The sequence below is a fragment of the Hibiscus syriacus genome, unplaced genomic scaffold (genome assembly GCF_006381635.1).
Source record: "Hibiscus syriacus cultivar Baekdansim isolate YM2019G1 unplaced genomic scaffold, ASM638163v2 tig00010505_pilon, whole genome shotgun sequence".
Classification (NCBI taxonomy): domain Eukaryota; kingdom Viridiplantae; phylum Streptophyta; class Magnoliopsida; order Malvales; family Malvaceae; genus Hibiscus; species Hibiscus syriacus.
In genome coordinates, this window is record NW_024062221.1 from 9,437 (window position 1) to 29,583 (window position 20,147).

Below are 20,147 nucleotides of genomic sequence, written 5' to 3' on the forward strand. Positions count from 1 at the left end.
AAACTCGTCCTTTCTCGTTCAGAAATTGACAATATTATGAGCTGAATGTTAGCTTTCAAACTGTGATATGATAAAATCTAATCCTAGATTCTTAAACGACTATCACATTTCAGTCATCATGTTAACGTTTAACTTAGACAATCGTCAATTTTTTAACAAAAAAGGATGAGTTTGGAATATAACGAATAGTCAGGTGATTATTTTGTAATTTTTAATAGTAGAAGGACTTAACAAAGTAATATTTTATTATCATGAAATCATTTTATAATTGTTAATAGTAGAGGGACTTAATAAAGTAATATCTTATAGTTGGGGACCATTCATGTGATTTACCCTATATAAAATAAAAATATGTTAAAATTGAATACATTAATCAATTTCCGGTCTAAGAAAAATACAAGTTATTAGAGTATAAGAAATCAGTCGGTCAATATGCCTAATTCGGAAGTAGGGCTAAAAGCTGGTGAAAAAAGCCCAAATTTCTTGCTTTATCCGGTCTTTCTTTTGTGTAAATAAATGCTCTTATTTATAAAGGACAAAGTACATAAATGGTACCCTAACTATAAAATATTATTTTATTAAGTCAATCGATTATTAAAAGTTATAATAGAGTCCTTCGATTATTGACCGTTTCTTTATTAAGTCCCTCGATTATTAAAAGTTATAAAATTATCATCTGACTATTCATTATGTTCCAAACTCGTCATTTTTTTGTTTAAAAAATTAACAGATGACTAAGTTTGACGTTAATATGATGACTGAGATATGATAGTCGTTTGAGATTCCGTGATCAGATTTTATCACGAAATACCATCAAGTTTTTAATAGAAAAGGACGAGTTTGGTACATAATGAATAGTCGGACTATCATTTTGTAACTTTTAATAGTTAAGGGACTCAAAGAGCAACACTCCATAGTCGAAGGATCATTCTATAAATTTTAATAGTCAAGAGACTCAATAAAGGTAGTATCTTACAGTCGGGGACCATTCTATGTACTTAACCCATTTATAAAAGTAAGCACGTCGTTAGTCATGATTCTCCTCCACACTTCCTCAAGAAGCAATTCTTTGAAAAAGTTGAGAGATAATCTCACTTTTTCGTTATATTTGGTCGTTTAGTGTTTAGAAATAATCCAATCAATTATTGAGTTATGCCTCTTTGGTGTTATCATACCTTTTTTATTATTATTTAACTATAAATTATTATTTATTTATTTCTATTGTTGTCTTAATTTATATTAATCATATTCTCAAGTTGCCATTAAAGATACCCCATGCTTTCCAATTCGAGATTACGGCCATGATTCTAAGGCTGACCCTTGTTCCATATGTAATGGGGTAAAAGGAGGTAAGATAGTAGGTTGTCCCAATACTTGAGAGTAACTTCCGTAGAAGACCTTCGAATTATAAAATGTCTTCCGTGGGACTCGATCCTACGACCTCAAGGTTAAGAACCTTGTGCTCTACCAACTAATTTTATCCAATAATTATTATTCTATAATCACCAAATAATTTAGCAAACACCGACATGAATTGAAAATCATCAACGATTAAAATAAGAGTAAATTACACAAATGATCCCTTAATTATTAAAAAATTACAAAATGATATTCTGACTGTAGAGTGTTACTATGTTGAGTCCTTTTGACTATTAAAAGTTATAAAATAGTCACCGAATATTCATTATATTCCAAACTCGTATTTTTTTATTAAAAAATTGACGGTATTATTAGTTGAACGTTAACATGTTGACTGTGATATGATAAACTATTCTCCCGAAATCTCAAACGACTATCGTATCTCAATCATCATGCTAACATTCAGCTAAGACAACCACCAATTTTTTAACGAAAAACGACACATGGAACATAATGAGTAGTTCGACGATTATTTTGTAACTTTTAATAGTCGAGAGACTTAATAACGTAGTACTTATAGTCTCGGGATCATTCATGTAGTTTACCCTGAAATTAAATAGAGGAGAGGAAAAAGTGTGTTGAAGTTGATCTGACTGTTGTTTATTGAAGAAATGAAGCCCACTTATATTTGCTTCCATAATACTGATATTTTGTCCAATAGAATGGTTAGGTGATGGATTTGACTTACATTAAATAAACCTTTTGATAATTACAACAAATTATTCATCATATTTATTTTCCAGAAAATTTGAAGAAAAAACAAAGAAAGGCCCTTCCAAAGCTAAAAATATCTTCGCATAATGTGATCTATGACGTGTATTGAATCCCTTGAGATTTATGATTCGAAATTATGGACAAAACATTAGGCAAATTTCACACGTGGCACTCGACTCGTTATGGTAAATGAAAGAGAGGTTGGAAGTGGGGTTCAAGATCTTGTTGTCCTGTGGAGATATTTATAGCAAAGATAGATGAAATTTGTTGCTTTTTTTTATTAATACGGGTAAGTACAAGATATTATTTGTTCAAACATAATTCTCAATCTTTTGAAATTGAACACTTATACCTTTGATATTTGTGACAGTCGAATCCGAATCATCGACAATTCCTTTACTACGGAGTCCACTTGATTTGGTACATAAAATTTGTTGTTATTCCTCAAGAATAACAACAATCTAACCACATATAGGGTTTATTTTCATTAATTTTGATAGGGTTCGTGTGAAATCAATATTATCATAGTAAATACACGAACAAATGATCTTTCCGTAGTAAACGAATTGTTGTTATTTATGAGGATTCAAATTTGAACATTATAGATACTAGGGATGTAAACGTTCAATGTCAAAAGGTTGAGAGTTATCTTTAAACATATACTACATTACACTTATTCCAGATTAATAAAAAAATATTATCAGAGGAAATAAAAGTTGCATGTTAAAATGTTAAATTTATTTAAAAGTCTAATAACAAAATTGATATACTACGATGTAATTTTGTCCATATCATCACAACAAAAAACATTTTATTCGCGTTTTTGTGTCATTAAAATTTAATAATATAATTAAAATTTAAACTAAATTGTAATGTTGTAATTAAAAAATAAATACTTATAAATTTAAACTAAATGAGGATAAAATTTTGAGGGTGAGTACGTGAGAACGATCTGGCTTATACCTAATTTAAGTATGGTATCCCAAAATAAAAATTTTCACCAACATTTGGCTTTTCGACTTGGGTTTGGTTTTTGTAATTATTATTATTTTTATAAAAAAAAAGGCAATGCACAACGCGTGTCCCCTGTCATTGATCAGATTAATACTAAAATTAATGTATTTTTTAATTTATTATTTTGTTGCATTTTTATTAAAATAATATATGATGTTATGTTTTATTTTTATTCTTAGGCATTTATTGTTAAAAATTTAACGATAATACTAATATGTCAAAAAGGTGATATCATATAATCATTATTTTTAAGGGTAAATTACACGTTTAACATATAAATTACCAGTTTTTGTTTGTTTTAGTACACAAATTATCAAATAAATTCAAAATCATACATAAAATTTAGTTTTTATTTTATTTATTATTTATGTTTAAAATTTAACGTTAACTTTTAAAAAAAAGAATGAAAGTTTAGGTACTAAAACGGATCTAAATTGATAGTTTAGGTACTAAACGCGTTAAGATTTTAACAACGAGTACCAGAGATTGACCTAGGCAGGGGCAGTCGCCCCATAAAAATTTAAACCTACATTATATTTTAGATATTTTCTAAGTATTTTCTATTGAAATTTTGTTTTCGCCCCCTAAAATTTTATAAGTTAAAGTTTTCCTCCAATATAAAATCATGTGTCCATCCCTGGCGAGTACTAAAATGAAATAAAAACTAAATTTTATATATGATTTTTAAAAAATTGAAAGTTTAAGTACTAAACATACCAAAATTAATAATTTAAGTACTAAATATTATATATGATTTTGAGAAAATAATAATTAGACGGCCAACACATATTAAAAATAATAGTTAGATACTAAACATGTGATTTACCCGAAAGATAATAGTAATGAATAACTATCATAGATTCCTTATCTAAGAAAATCTAATATCATATCTCAAGATTAAGGAAAAGGCAAAGTATCGGGGGCACGATCTGGCTTAAATGCTGTGGTGACAGCCAATAATGCTATCCATCCAGCAAAATGAAATTTTGGGTAAACTACACATTTGGTACATTAATTATCAATTTTGTTTATTTTGATCAAAAATTATTTTTTTCCAATATCATACAAGATTTAGGGGTTATTTTTTACTTCAGAATGATTAAGCGCCGAATGATTCAAATGCTGAATGATTCAGATGTTCTGTATGAATTAACTTTGAATATGACATACTGCTTGATAATGGCTCTAAATGATCCAGAATGTACTTTGATGCTGAATCAGTCAACACTGAATCATTCAAAAGTGAGAAACAAACACGCTGAATGATTCCATTCAGAGCCAAACAAACAACCCCTTAATTTTAGTTTCATTTTGACCATATATAGTTATAAAATTAACAATAATGCAAACGTGTCGCTATAAGATAATTCTACGTTATCATTGAAAAATTAAAAGATGTCACATCAATAATTTCATTAATTTTTTAATATCAAGCGATCAAAATAAAATCAAAACGTAACATTAGTTGTAGTTTAAAAAAAAAAATAATGACTAAAATGAAATAAAAGTAATAGTTAAGGTACTAAATGTAAAATTTACCCTAAAATTTTAAAAGTTATGATGCGTAAACGAGCTGAGTCGAGCTCGAGTATTGCTGAGCTCAACTCGACTCGAAAACTCGTGAGCTTAAAATTTTCAAACTCGAATCGAACTCGAAATTCTGAACTGAAGCTCGTGAACAACTCGAAAAGTCTCGAAATGAAGAAAAAAAAAATCTTAAACTTAACTCGATTGAAACCTCAAACTCGAACTCGAACATGAACTTTAAATACATGAAATCTTAATGTATTTTTTAAAAATATCAATACATAAATATTAATATTATTAATAATTTATTTAAAATAAAATAAAATTTTAATATATTATATTTTCGAACTGCTCACGAGTTTTTCGAATCGAATATCGAGTAGTTCATTTCGGCTCGTTAAGAACTCGAATCGAGCTCGAGTCGAACTCAAGTCGAGTCTATTCAATCTGAGTATTTATCGAGCCTTGATCGACTCAATCTCGAATAACTCACGATCTCTAATAACTCACGATCTGTCTCATCTCATATCTCATTTACAACCTTATGTGCATGAGATGATAAATAAAAATGTGATGAAGAAACAAAAAATTCATATTCAAAAGACCTTTACAGCCATCTGACATCTGGCAATAGCAAACCTTAGCATTCATGACAACGGACAAGGGGGAATTTGGTGGCAGGCCCCTGTTTTCCCTATATGTTGGATTAGATTTGAATAATACTCTTTAGAACATTTTTCTTTCCCCATTTTATGATGATCAAACTGTAGTTGTAAAAGAGAATTAGATGATCAAACTGGAAGAACATCAGCATAGAATTTCCAGTTTTGAACTTGATTTCAAGCTTCTGTACACTGTGATTCATTGAAAGAGATGACCTAAACAGAGAGGAAGAAGATGACAGAGGTTTAGCCCTTTCAAAGAAAAAGCAAAAGGGCTTTAACACAAGGAAAAAAGAAAACATTAATAATCCCTTAGCAAACCTTGTTCGAAGCCATTTACTAACTGATTACAAACGTACTCGCAATCTTCCATGCTTTCGAGCCACGGTGAAGAAGCATAAAACCATCTGTCCGTAGAGTCCAGAAATACCAACTCATTCCCCAAGTCAACCGAGTCGTAACTTGTCCCTAGACTCGGAAGCTCCACTATCTCGCTCAACTCGTCCGACCCTGAAGATAAGTCGGGATGAGAAACCAAAGAGGATAGGGATGACGAAGACGACAATGGGGAACTCGAAGATGAAGCCGAGGATGGTGGTGGAGAGTCCAAGTTTGCCATTTGGGCAGCTTTGGCTGCCGCGGTTTGCACGTCACGTGGTGCTAAAGACACGGGTCGCGGTAACGATTTCGCGAGTTCAGGGAAGTTGAGAATCGCCGAGTCGCCCTTGATGCTCAGAGCGGCCACGTCGTGTGCTCGAGCTGCCATTTCCGGTGTGCGGAAAGTACCGAGCCAAATGCGGGATTTTTTGCGCGGCTCGCGGATTTCAGACACCCATTTGCCCCAGCTTCTCATGCGTACGCCACGGTAAACTGGGTGCTTGCTTGAATCCCCCTCGTTCGCTTCGTCTTCTTACTACAATCGGCGGTGGTTTCGGGTTTCCCATTTGGAATTGTGGTTGAGCTTGGGACCGAGTTAGGAGGTGAATGAGTTGACCAGGGAGATGAAGCCCAACAGAATGGGTTGGAACTACACTCTGTTTCTGAAATTTGCAGCTCAGTCATCTTTATTGTTAACGTACAGAGAAAGGACAGTATAAGCAGGCAGGCTAGCAGAAACAGAGTAAATTGAAGTGACAGTGATGAATCTGGGAGAGCAAAGAAATTAGATTGAAGAAGGGAAGGTGGTAGCCTTACGCCATGAGAGACTAATTTTGAGCTAATGTTTTATGAGATAAAAAACCATAGTTTTATTTTTCTGTACATCATTTCCCAATGACTCACAACACTTGTAAACATTGAGAAAGAAAGGTTATAGGCTATAAAGAGTAGGCTATAATGACCTTCATATTCATTTCGAAAATCCCGTAATTATCTCTAAAATATAATATATTAAAATTTTATTTTTTTTAAATAAATTAGAAATAATATTAGTATTTATGTATTAATTTTTTTAATAAAAAATATAATAAGATTTTTATGTATTTAAGATTCAGATTTAAATTTGAGTTTGAAGATTCAATCAATTTAATTTTAAGACTTTTTATCATTTCGAGCCTTTGCAAGTTGGTCACGAGCTTTAGTTTAAGATTTCGAGTTGAGTTTAAAAATTTTAAACTCGCGAGTTTTCGAATCGAGTCGAGCTTCATTTCAGAGTTTTCAAATCGAGTCGATCTCAGTAATACTCAAACTCGACTAAACTCGTTTACGCAACTCATAATGACCCACAAAAGAAATGGGTCACCCTGCTACACCCTATGTTTCAATGGGGTCCTTGTCTCTACTACCACGCAACCTCCATTAATTTCGTCTTCTTCTTCTTCACCACCGAATTCCATTATTTGCTTCCTGTCTCCATTTCTCCATTGGAACTTCCCCTATTGCACGAACCAAATAACTTTCATAATAAATGAATTATTTTTTTTAAAAATCCGAGTTCGATCACCATAAGTTACATATATTTAAATAGATATTATCTTGTGTTCATCCTATATTAATAAAAAAAAAAACTTTCCCCTCGGATTATTTTCGTTTGCTAGGGTTATACTTAACTGTATCCGATTATTTTCACGTATGTTTGGCCTTCTTTTTACTGTTTAGGGTTCTTGCTTTTTTCTCCATGGGATTTACCTCTTATGTTATTTAAATACTTTGAAAATAAAAAAATATTAAATGTTGAGACAACAATCATCAATGTCAAAACATTACAATCTTACGTATGTAAGTGGATTGGTTAAAATGAATTGAAGCAGGGAAATAATAGCATTTACCCACGGAGGGCATTTCATAATTCGGAGGTCTCTTACGGAAGCTGCTCTCAATCTGGTGTTGGGGATAGCCTACTATTTTACCTCCCCCTTACCCCATACATATGGGAAAAAGGGACAACCATATTCTTGTCCGACACCCAGGCATTTTGCGGCCTTTGGTGTCTCTGTGAGTTGGTGCTTTGGACCCTCCGATCAGAATGCCTTTTTTTAACCATCGGTATTCGATCTATTAATCAATTAATTCATATCAGGTACTACATAGGCAAGGGCAAGGGCGACCCTCCCAATCCAATTTACTCCATTTACAATCGTCACGATTTGAAACTCTAACCTTACTTAAAGGATCTAAAGTCTCATCCCATAAAACCAACTAATTGTTGGTATAATACATCTTCTTTAATCAGCTCCTTCGAGTGTCAATAATTCATAGCATTAAGGTATTGTAAAGGCCCCTATCATAATGTTTTTTAAGATTATCACGATACTACAATTACAATTTGTGTTGTGTCTTTTAACAACAAATATCGTAGTTGTGAATTTTTTATAATATATATTATTCTGGACATAATGATTATGAATATTATGATTTCGGACGATATTTTTATCATTGCATAACGATAATTGTTGTAGTTACATACCGTTAATTAAGTAATTGTTCCTAATAACAAGTGTTGAAAAAATAAACTTTAAGGGTAACTCCATGATAACAAATATGGAAGAAAATAGACCCCAAATAATAAATAGTTAAAAAAAGAGTATGCTCATAATAAGAAATATTAAAATAAAACAGATCTTTAATAAATATACTGAAAAATTAGAGTCATAATAATAAATAAATATTATAAAAATAATGAAAAATAAATATTAGAAAAAGTGAATTTTAAAAGTATGACCCTAATAATAAATGTTGCAAAAATTGGATCCCTCATAATAAGTATTAAAAATTGGACCTTTAATAACAAATGTTTAGAAAAAATATTGACAAAAAATTGGACACTTACACAAATATTAGAAAAAAATAAATTATAAGAGAGACCCCTAATAAGGGATTTTGGTAGTTTTTGAGCGAATTAAAAAATTAGGCTCCTAATTAGAGACCTAAATTATAGTTTGCATTTGTATCTTCAGCTGCGTTGTGTTTATCGATATTACGGATACGACAGATGATATCGTGGTCAATGCAAATATCATGGTTGTGAATTTTAATAATATATGTTATTGTGGACATAACAATTGTGGATACCGTTATTTAAGTAATTGCTCTTGATAAATAGTGTTGAAAAGATAATTTTTAAGGAATTCCATAACAAGTTAATACCAAGTACTGAAAAAAACAGGTCCCTATTAACAAATCTTAAAAAAATAATTTTAAGTTATGCTCATAATAACAAATATCGAAAAAAATTAGACCTATAATAAAAGTACTGAAAAATTAGACTAATAATAACAAATAAATATTAGAAAATAATTCGAATTTTAAAAGTATACCTCTAATAACAAATATTAAAAAATGAACACATGAGAATAAATATTGAAAAAAATGAACTTTTAATAGCAAATGTTAGAAAAAAGTATTGACAAAAAATTGAACATTTATGTAAATATTAAAAAAATAAATAAATTATAAGATAATATCCCAATAATAAACATTAAAAAAATCGAGTTCAAAACAGTAAATATTGGAGAACCGTTATAAATATTAACAAAAAGAGGTGAAGTGTTAATCTTTGGTTTAATAGACAGCATGTTCAGGCTTTTCTTTTTTTTATTAATATGAGATAAGTATAAGGGGCGGTATATATTTAGAGATAAATCTCAATTATTCGATATTAAATGCTCACACCCTTGACATTTCTATGCTCGAGTCCAGGATCTCAAGGAATAACAATAATTATTTTACTACTAAGGTTACTCGATTGTGCAACATGTCCAAATTATAGTAAAGACTAAAGACCCTTTTTCTTTAGTTTTGTTACAAATTTCATTATCGTTGCGGGGATTTATGAGCGGGTAAACTATATATTTAGTATCTATGCTATTAGTTCTCATGTCATACTTAAAATTTAGTTTTCATTTAATTTTAGTACCCGCCATAAAAACTTAATACGTTTAGTATCTAAACTATCAATTTTGATCCATTTTAGTACTTAAACTTTTAATTTTTCAAAACTTAATGTTAAATTTTGAACGGGGTACTAAAATGAAACAAAAACTAAAGTTTTAAATGGAGGGTACTAAAATGAAACAAAAACTAAACTTTAGGTATGACTTTAAAAAATTGAAAAAATTGATAGTTTATATACTAAAAACACAATTTACCCTTTATGAGCCGATGTTTCCCTCAGTTACTTGCCCCGAGTCTCGAGGCAAATCTATTACCCATTCAATCTACGAGGACTTCATTGCAAAGTTCAGACCATTACTACTTTGTGAATTATATGGTCCAATCCTGTTTCAAGTCCCTAATAGTTTTATAATCATTGAAATTAAATCTTTTATTTTTTTAATTTAAAACAGAATCACAATTACAATGATCACAAGGCAATTAAAAGCCTCAAACATGGAACATTGCAATGGCCTCCCTCAGCTAAGTTCGTGAGGAATCAGACATACAATTCCAACATGATTACTTTACTAGAAAAGAAAATCTAGCCAAAATTTTCCATCAATCCAAACAAGTCTTTCTCAGAAATAGGCCATATTTTTACGATAAGCCAACATATGTCGAATCCCATCCGTCCACATCTGCTTGTCGCTTCGACTTGTGCACTCGAATTCTATTACCCTCTCTGCAGTTTTAATCCCAAAATAAGCTCTCTGTTCAGCATTGTCTTCTTTCTCCCGTCGCGGCCATGCCGGGATGCCGTCATGGACTCCCAAGATCTCGCCTGTAAACCACAGTGTAAACTCGGTTAACACGGCGGGCTTAAGAGAATCGATTAATCTCTAGTACGAGGCCGATGAGGTTGAGCTTACGCTTCTTCTTTTTAGTGTAGGTGCCTCCCATGTGCTTGCTTTTCAGTTTAACCACCACCTGTTTTCGGTAAAGGGTTATGATCGTTCTCAGACGACAAGCACAGAATAGTATGCATTTTAAAGGGCAAGATTGAAGAAACTTGGATCACACGTAATTGGATTTCGTACCTGCCAGTTAGAGTTTATATAGAAAGAAACTTGGGTTATAAGTAATTGGATTTTGTACCTGCCAGTTAGAGTTTATATAGAAAGAAACTTGCTTCCAATGTAAAGCTCCTGCAATCAACATAAAATCAATGGTAACGAGATGTAATATTTTGTCACTGGCCGATAAAGATCGAAGATTCGATACATCGAAATCGGGAAAATGTACCTTTCCTTGTACGCTTGAGTAGTTCTCCCCCGGTTGCAACGAAGTTCACCGCTGTTGTCTGGCCATTGCTGTCTTCACCGAGAGCTAGAGTCCCGGTCTTTCGCAGCCTTGCCCTTAAGGTGGCAGCTCCTCGCAAGGCTGCATCGATTCGTAATTAGAATTAAGTCAACTGTCCTCCGAAATCGATTCATATACGAGACTATTGATGTTATTTTCGATTCAGATGAGGGAATTCAGAAGCAATTTGAACAACCTGTGGCTGCTCCGGCTGTTAGGGTCATTACATCACCACTTGTTCTCGCATTCATAGTAGAGCTGACCACTGTTAACAATTGGTCATGATCAGCTCCCATGTCCCCTGCAATCTCAATGCAGTGGGAAGCGACCAGAGCGGCCGCGGACGCGATAGCACTCGATACTCTAGACGACACCGTTTCCATTTCCGGTAACATAGCTCTAGATGCCGCGAGCGCTGCGACGGCGGCCGCAACTCCCGCCACCGACACGGCCGCATGAAGTTGTGCGTTATGTGCTCTGATCTCTTGCTTCTTCCTCTCCTTCTGGTCCTTGAACCGTTTCCCCATCTTTGTCCCTCTTACAATGCTCCTGCAGACCTTCAAATCGGCAAAAAAAGACGGGATTGAACAACAAGAAGATACAGTGAAAACAGATAGGATGAACAGTCTTAAATCTTGATCCTTACGGATTGCCTTGAACCAGTGGAGCTCGAATCATCTGTTTCGATATTTCCAAATGAAGAAGACGATGATGACGTGGCGTTTGAAGCCGATACACGCGTCTGGGAAAGTGCCTTGGAGATTTCCATAGCCGAAAGACTCCATGATCTTGCAAGATACTCCATTGATTCTGTAGGAGTTTCAGGAAGAGGGCAAGACAGTTGCAACCACGATGGAGGATCATCCTCATCTATGTTCTCCAGCTTCATCGACGAGCTTCTTACACTGCATGAACTCACTAGCACCAAAAAGCAAACCACTCTATAAACAGTAAAAACCTTTATAGTAATGATAGTTAAAATTCTTACTTTTAAACTTGTCTTCTTCTTCAGTACTTAATCTGAGACTTGGATTCCAACAAACACAGCAAGAAGAAGACAAGGAAGATAAAGAAACAGGTCGGCATTTATAATTGGAAGTGAATGGTTTTCCTTTATTGGGAATCTGGAAATATTCTGTTGTACTGGAATCTGGGCAGGCTCCCCCCATTAAATGCACGTCATCTTTGTACTCAGATTCCTGTATTTCAGCTTTACATGTTAGAGTAAATTACCCATTTAATAACTAAATTATTAATTTTAATCGGTTTTAATACTTAGAATTTTAATAATTTTGAAAATCACACCCTAATGTTTTTTTTTTTCATTTTCATACCCACCATTAAATACGTAACCCATTTAATATATAGATTATCAATTTTAGTCCGTTTTAACATCTAACATTATAAAGAGAGCAAAGGAATTTTTTATTGAGCGGCATAGGCATAAATCATTATTACCCGAGTTCTTTTTTGTCACCATTATCAGTGGCCAAAGCTAGTGCCGAGGGCCCTCTCTCACACGCTCATTTTTGTATATCCATCTTGTTATAATCTAGAGTGCAAGGATAGAATGTTGGATAAATTATATGATTATGTAATACTCGTTTATTTAATTCAACAAATGAGTATAAATAAATAAATAAACACGAGTAAAAGTATATTTGATTTTTTATGTTAAAAAACAAATTCATTTATTGACTCGTTATCAACACGTTTATAGCTTATTTATCTCGTTATATATGTATATATATATTGGTGAAGGTAATAACTGAATTGTACATAGAGTGAATTTTGGTGGTATAATTTCACTATTTCTAACCATATAAATGATCATGTTCCTAAACCCTAAACGAACATCAATACTTTATTTGTTCAAACCCGATTCATTTGCGCCATATTATAACTCAAACACTTTCTAAACATATATCTAGAGGCAAATACAAAGCATGGCCCAGAGATATTTGATCTGTCATCCAAAACACAAAAGTAGAAGAAGCACTACAGCTTTCCGGGCTCAATGGGGTCACCCTTACCTAAACGCATTAATCTTTTGCACACGTACTGATAAAGTTTATTTGTAACAGTTTTGCCTGTTCTTTGTACTAAGACTCTGCATTGTATCCCACTAATATTTTGTTTACTGCTTTCTTATTCCTGCTCGGTGAGCATGGTCATTTGTATCGTTGGAATCAAAATATTTTGGAGCAGAAAGGTGTGTATATTTTTTTCCTGGCAAACTGAATAAGGGTCTGAAAAGAAGTTGCTTTTGTGCACGGCTGGAAACAAACCATGTGAAGTTCTGGTCTGACAATTATCTTTCCCGATATAGCTAATTAATATGGGAATAGAGAGTATTTGAATATGGTTTACACTCATTTTATATAAGCCACCACCGATCTATATTTTGTATAAAAAGACGGGAGAAATAAACCGAGGTGGTGGAACCAAAAATAATGGAGAAAAAAGTATAACTAGGCGTCGACAGCAGGATTCGAACCTGCGCAGGCAATGCCCAACAGATTTCGAGTCTGTCTCCTTAACCACTCGGACATATCGACACTTCGTTGTCGAATGGAAAATTAAAAAAATAACTATCTTTACAAATATTATAGGAGTAACGATGGCAATCCAACAGTGGCTGGGGAATTCTGATTTCTGACTATATGATGAAGACTTGGAAAAAGGAGAAGGAACTGAACGTTCAGCCTCCCTAGTCATTGAACTCCCCTGTCGACTGTCGAGGCACTGGAGACAGTGTTCTTCTAATGGAGATAGTGAGCAAGACTCATATCGGAAAATCAATTTTTTTAATTCGACTAGAAAAAATTTCAAGTGCAAAACGCAAATCGAAAAAGTAACTTGAATAACTCGAAATTTTAATAATTAGTGAATTAATTTTCACGTTTGAGTCGAGTCCCTCCAATCTGTATAATACATGTATATCATATTAATATGAAATAATATGCATGTATATGATATACAAGTCAAGTTTATAATATATGAAATAATATAAATGTATTGTATCTCATTATAAAAAATCATTTAAATTGGAAACAAATCATATCATAATATTATAAATATTTATGATTAAATTTAAACGGAAATTCAAAAAACTCGACTCAATTCGAATTTTAGAAACTTGACTTGACTCAAAAAACAAATCAAATTTGAATTATAAAACAGAACTCATCAATTTTAATAACTCAAAAAAAAAATTATTCGACTTGATCAAAGAATCACACCTACGCAGAACTTCAGTTCGAAAGATGAAAAAGACATTTTCCAGATCTTCATTCACTTTAAATAAAGGGTCAAGGTGGAGAGTTAATTTTTTTTTTGAAGGAATCTTTATAATGGTATAAAGCACGGATGGATCGGTGAGGGGTTAGGAGTGCTTCACACTCCTTAAAATTTTTAAATTCTCTTATGTTTTAATTTTTTTTTTTACACTTCCTAAATTTTTTTATATACTTTTTTAAGTTCGTAAATCTGACATAAACTTCTGTATCCGTTTGTGCTAGTAATAAAGAGAGACGCAACGAGAAGTTGGATCTTTCTATTTTTTTCTGCAGGGAATATACATGAATCCAACGCAAATACAAGTCAAGAGATTGGTGAACATATATATTATTTAAGAATAGGAAAGAAAGAAAATAAGAAACAAATATTAGTTACCAAATGAAATAATATAAACGAAAAGAAAAATGAACGGGAGGAAAAAAACAAACATGCTACCAAGCTCTTCCAGAAGCGGTGTTTATTGATTTAATATTGGCCATGTCAACAAGGTCTCCAAACAACAGCTTATCCTCTGCTTTTGAAGGCTTGCCTGGTGGGACATATGATGAAGTTGGGACCTGGTAGGCTGAGTTTCTCAGGCTGCTGCTGTCATCTCTGATGGATAACGCATCCATTTTCTGATCAATATACTGTAGCTCCCCATACCCATATGCTCCCATTTGGTTGCCATACATCATTTGTTGGGGATACAATGAAGCCATCTGGTTAGTTGGCATTTGTTGTGGATGTATGCCCATATACTGTGCTCCCTGGTTCAGTTGGGGATGAAAGCCACAAAACTGGTTGCCGGCAGCAGCAGCTTGGTTGTTGATTGCTGACAGATTACCGCTTGTGATTGGCTGAATATACATACCCACCACATGATCACTTCCCGTATGCTGAGGTCCTAGAGGTAGGTTATGTGTTACGACAACTTGAGTAACCACCGACTGGGGATACTGTGAACCTGCGACGGGGCTACGGTCTGCTGCTTGTGCTTCCCATGGTGGTGGTGGCAGTGAGCCACTACTCTGGGCACCTTCTCAACGTGCAAAAAGTATTATTAGCAGCAATAATATAATTATTAAGCCGGACAAGGAAGTCTAGATATAATCTACATGAATTTTGAGCGAGTGAGACCATGACATAGTAATTAATGGTTTCCTAGAGTGAAGTGTGGCATGCTAAGAGTGACTTCCTGAAAACAAGAGGGTTCTGTAACAGAAGTACGGTAAGCTATTTTCCGCAGAAAAAAGCCTATTATAGACAGAAACAAACCATAGATAGGTGAGAGGGGCTTCTGCTGCTGAACCAGATGGCCATTCCAGGCAGGAGTTGTGCCTTGAGTGCATAACTGCTCATATCGAGGTGATCCTATGTTTGATATGGTTCCATTTGCTTGAAAATTATGCGGCTGCTGCTGAACCAGCTGGCCACTCCAGGCAGGACTTGAGCCTTGATCACATGTCTGCTCATAACGAGGTGATCCCATGCTTGACACAGTTCCATTGGCATGAAAATCCTGTGACTGCTGCTGAACCAGTTGGCCGCTCCAGGCAGGACTTGTGCCTTGAGAACATGTCTGCTCATAGCGAGGTGATCCCAAGTTTGATACAGTTCCATTTCCATGGAAATTCTGCTGCTGCTGAACCATCTGTCCATTCCAGGAAGGACCTGTGCCTTGAGCATATGACTGCTCATATCCAGGTGATCCCATGTTTGGTACAGCTCCATTCGCAGGAAAATTTTGCTGCTGCTGAACCATTTGGCCATTCCAGGCAGGACGTGTACATTGAGCATATGACTGCTCGTATCGAGGCAATCCCGTGTTTGGTACAGTTCCATTCGCATGAAAATTTTGTTGTTGTTGCAGCTGCTGACCTTGAGGAGTCAAACGATTGGTTTGTCTAGCTGAATCTGAAGATTGGGCTCTAGCAGAAGCAGAGTTGTTACCATCAGAGAACATATCAATGAGAACAAGGGCATTCTGCTGTGATGCAGGACTTGTTTGTTGGGGTTCTCCCAAAGGAACAAGGGCCAGTGTATCTGCCTTCGGTGAATTGTAGTCGTCACCACTAAGCAGGTCTATCTTGGGGCCAACTGCTGCCGGAAGAGTTGAACCATTAGTTGCAGAAGGAGTAGAAGCAGGAAGCAATGACTGATTAAATGGTTTAGAACTTGCACCAGTGTTTGAGATAGATCTGTTAAGAAATCTTGTTAGTGAGCTCAAGGGTGTCAGATAACCCAGCATTAAATGAGTTTCAACGTAAATCCCAGCAACCTAAATTTGGGTAAGCAATTTTAGTTACTCCTGACAGAGAGATACACTACTAATCACTAGATCTAAGAATCCTGATAAAGTTTCCCCCTTCAGCATTGTCAAGCATCTGAGGACAATAACATGATTAGTTAGCATCAGCAATGCTTAGGACAAGAAGGATAATTCAGCATATATCATTCTATCATTTTTTGTAGTTATGCAAAAAACAATATTTTAGACTTCTAGTTATCACATCCCTGCATATGTGAAGATAGTTCAAATAAGCCTATTACCTCCCATCAGACTGCTGGCTGCTATTCCCAGAATCAAGTAGGGAACCATTGACATTTACAGGTTCATGCTTAGTTATGTCTGCTTGAGAATAACTTCCTGAAGCTAATTCTTCGTGTTTTGCCAGTACTCGCTGCAAATCATCATTCAATGCTAAACCTTGACATAGAAGTGACTCATCCCTACAAGAGATAAAGAATAAAAGGTAATATGTCCTATATGTAGAAGTTATAGTAAAAGAGAGGATCCTTACGATGTGGAATTGACAAGGTGAACAATTCTTAGTTTGTAAGTACGGCACTGGTCAACTAAGTCAACAATAACGTCCTGCTTTAGACCCTGAAATTGCAGACTAAATAAGCTAATAGAAAATGAACATAAAAGAAAACACAAATTCCTTACAAGATTGGACTAGGTTTAGCAGCGTGAAACTTCATGTACTTTTGAACAGATATTTTTAACAGTAAGAGCTGGGAAAACATGAATTTTAAATTGAAAAATTGGCTCACATAATGATGGATTCGAGCATTTACAACCAAATTATTACACGTCAGTTATATCAAGAGTTGAGTACCACTTTAAATAGAGCGGGAAAAGATATGAAGTTTACACTGAAAAACTGGCTCACATACTGATAGATTTGAGCATTTACAACCAAATTATTACATAAATGTCAGTTATATCAAGACTTCAGTGGTCACTTTAAATCACTTAATGATTTGACGCGGGGAAACTACGTTAGTAAGCTAATGTGAAATATCGTTTTACCAGCTAAACAAAATATCATCCTCTTCTCTATTTCTAATTGAGGAACATACCTCCTTGTTTCCAGGAGCTAAAGCATTTAGCATTTGTGCAAGGACATCCACAATGCCCCGCGCCTTCTGAATTTCTGTCAAACTAATAAATGAAACTCCAGTTAAAAGAAGATTAGACGCATGATCAATGATAAAATATTAAAATTATATGGAAATGGTGAATTAGCAATAAAAGGTCGCTATCAATAATATGACGAAAAATACTCCACATTTTACAACTCTATATGGCTCTAGTTCGTAAGTCCCAAATGCTTTATCTAGCGAAAAGATTAATAATCGGTGTGACATTACTAGATAAAGACAGGGAGCACTGCTGACCAAAATTGAGAAATTAAAAAATGTAGGAAAATTTTCACCAACTCACTTGATCTCTCTAAAAAAAAAAACTCCGGGCACCAAATAGAATGGAATAGTATCCTTATTAATGAAAACCCACTTTATGATAACTCAATAAGGCTTTGCAATTTATTTATCAGATAATGATAATAAGAATTTATTATGAGCTGCAGACTTTCACTTAAACAGATTACTGCGATACAATTTTTACAACGACATCATCGATGAGGAAGGTTTAAAAAAGAAGAAAAAACCATGATAGAACTGAATAGGAATAACGGAAAAGACAAAAATTAACAAGCGGTTACCACACAAATAAGTGAGGAGCAACATAAATACCTCAGGGTTGGGAACTCCGACTCTTCAGAAGACTGGGTCATCTCTTGCCGATCAGAATTTTGAATGTTTGGGGGATAAGAAGACAACGGCTTTGTTTGAGGAGGAGTAAAAACAGGTGAAGACCTCTCAGATCTCGGGGGGAATACTGACCCAGCACGCTGACACAATAAATCAGTTTGGCTCATAGAAGAAAAGGGGAGAAGGCCACATTATGTAAAACCAGTACTAGCAGAACAGCATTTTTTAAGACAAGTCAAGGATATATAACAGGAGGAAAAAATCCCAAAAAAGCACGTCTTCTACGGTTACTGATGAGAGCCATCAACAGACATACCAACAAGTCTTGGTATGCAACAAAATATTGTGGATATCTTGCCCTTGCTCCTCCGAATGCTTCTTGCCAAGTGTCGATCAGAGTCAGTATCTTCTCTTTGACATAAAAGTCGGGCTACAATTAACCAGTACAAAAGCTGATAACAAGTTTTGCCAGAAGAAAATGTATTGAAAATGAGAGTTGAAAATTATGTATTTCATACCTTTTTCTTGACTATTCTGACCATGTCTTGAAGAATACCTCTCTCAGCAACATGCATATGGACAATCTCCCCACAGTTTTTTACGATAGTCTCTAGTAGCTAGATCATTGGCAGTAGATAAAATTTAAAGCTTGTAAGAGAAAATTGATAAAAAGAAACAACATAAGCGATGATTTATATCTAGGGATTAGTAAAAATCAATATAAAAAGTTGGTTAAGATCTTACTGTTAGTACAAGAAGTTGAACTTTAGATTTTTTACTTCCAAGCTTCTTTTTAATGCCTTTAATAACATCTTTCACTTGTCTGAGAAATACATATTTAAAGACTTGATTTAGATCATCACAAAAGAAAAAAAAAACTAGCTTAAAATGTAATTTAAGCAGCTAGATTCAAACCTCATTCTCCTGGAGGTAGAAAATTGGAAAAGAAAACCAGCATTAATCAAATAACCATCAAATAGGAACTAACCCTTTGCTTTGACAATAATTTACATTAACTAAAAGTCAACCCCGAAAGAATTACCAGAAATAATATAGAAAAACAGTAGCATAAAACTTAACTTGAACACCGTAACTAGCAACCAGAAAAAATGACAAACATTTACGCTGGTCATGTGAAAGTAACTAAAATCGAGTTCGCCTCTGAGAAATAATTAGGATGATCAAGTCACAGTCAACAAATCATTAGCACATGGTAATCTTTTAACTTAGAGAAAAGTAGCCGAGTCTCAAACACCGGTCTATTACGGCATGAAACTATATCCTCTATATATAAACAAAAGCCATCTTTTGTGCAATGTTATCACATACGTCCACGAATTACAATCACATGTTGAACAAAGAAAAATACAAAAGCAAGCTAATCAACCCTGATAAGCTTACTAAACCTATTTTCTACTACTAAATTTACGTGCGATAAAAGAAATTTATCCAATTAGCATCGACTTAATAAGAAATGCAGTTAAAAGTAAACCGCGTACGGAAATAAGAAAGAACGCAAAATTCACAATCTCCGGTTACATTATTTATGATAAAATCGAAACCGATCATCCATTGAATCAGGTGAGCAATAAGTATAACGACTTGTCAAAAAGAGACGAGAAAAATTGGATTCCGGTGCAACTCATACCCGGGTTCGTTATTGAGTGTATCGCAGATCTCGATATTCTTGGCCCAATCAGGACCGACCAGGAAGTCGCTCGTCGCTCCCTCCACCATAGTCTTCACCATCTTCGCTCACGAAGAAACAAAAAGAGGAATTCAACGCCGGTCACCGCT

General features: G+C 34.3%; 2 protein-coding genes, 1 non-coding gene and 1 pseudogene across 3 annotated transcripts; all 4 read right to left on the reverse strand.

The window, feature by feature from the left end:
* Positions 1-5,252: 5,252 nt before the first annotated feature.
* LOC120203897 lies at positions 5,253-6,633 on the reverse strand (annotated as a pseudogene).
* Positions 6,634-10,267: 3,634 nt separating this feature from the next.
* LOC120203900 (VAN3-binding protein-like) lies at positions 10,268-12,068 on the reverse strand. Its single transcript, XM_039204046.1, has 7 exons — positions 12,006-12,068; positions 11,656-11,927; positions 11,206-11,566; positions 10,953-11,090; positions 10,806-10,855; positions 10,580-10,637; positions 10,268-10,491 (listed from the first exon to the last, which is right to left on the reverse strand). Coding segments are annotated over exons 1-7 (1,083 nt in total). The 5' UTR covers positions 12,007-12,068; the 3' UTR covers positions 10,268-10,288.
* A 1,417-nt stretch (positions 12,069-13,485) lies between these two features.
* TRNAS-CGA lies at positions 13,486-13,567 on the reverse strand. Its single transcript has one exon. It is a non-coding gene; the product is annotated as a tRNA-Ser (tRNA).
* A 1,162-nt stretch (positions 13,568-14,729) lies between these two features.
* LOC120203901 (TOM1-like protein 9) lies at positions 14,730-20,099 on the reverse strand. The gene is made up of 12 exons (XM_039204047.1): positions 19,999-20,099; positions 19,393-19,443; positions 19,266-19,274; positions 19,095-19,173; positions 18,869-18,967; positions 18,667-18,780; positions 18,333-18,490; positions 17,658-17,739; positions 17,093-17,178; positions 16,842-17,021; positions 15,567-16,489; positions 14,730-15,327 (listed from the first exon to the last, which is right to left on the reverse strand). Exons 1-12 carry the CDS (start codon positions 20,097-20,099, stop codon positions 14,741-14,743), a joined length of 2,469 nt encoding a protein of 822 aa, XP_039059978.1. The 3' UTR covers positions 14,730-14,740.
* Between the last annotated feature and the right edge of the window lie 48 nt (positions 20,100-20,147).

Bases quoted from the DNA above. Each gene is read 5' to 3' on its own strand.
- LOC120203900 (XM_039204046.1), bottom strand. The intron at 11,567-11,655 runs GTAAGGATCAAG...GCCGATTTGAAG, and splicing joins CCACTGGTTCAAGGCAATCC to GTCTGCAGGAGCATTGTAAG. The intron at 10,638-10,805 runs GTACAAAATCCA...TACCGAAAACAG, and splicing joins ATATAAACTCTAACTGGCAG to GTGGTGGTTAAACTGAAAAG.
- LOC120203901 (XM_039204047.1), bottom strand. From the start codon at position 20,099: ATGGTGAAGACTATGGTGGAGGGAGCGACGAGCGACTTCCTGGTCGGT. The intron at 18,491-18,666 runs GTATGTCTGTTG...TTATTGTGTCAG, and splicing joins TTGCATACCAAGACTTGTTG to CGTGCTGGGTCAGTATTCCC. The intron at 17,740-18,332 runs GTATTTATGTTG...TTCATTTATTAG, and splicing joins TCGGAGTTCCCAACCCTGAG to TTTGACAGAAATTCAGAAGG.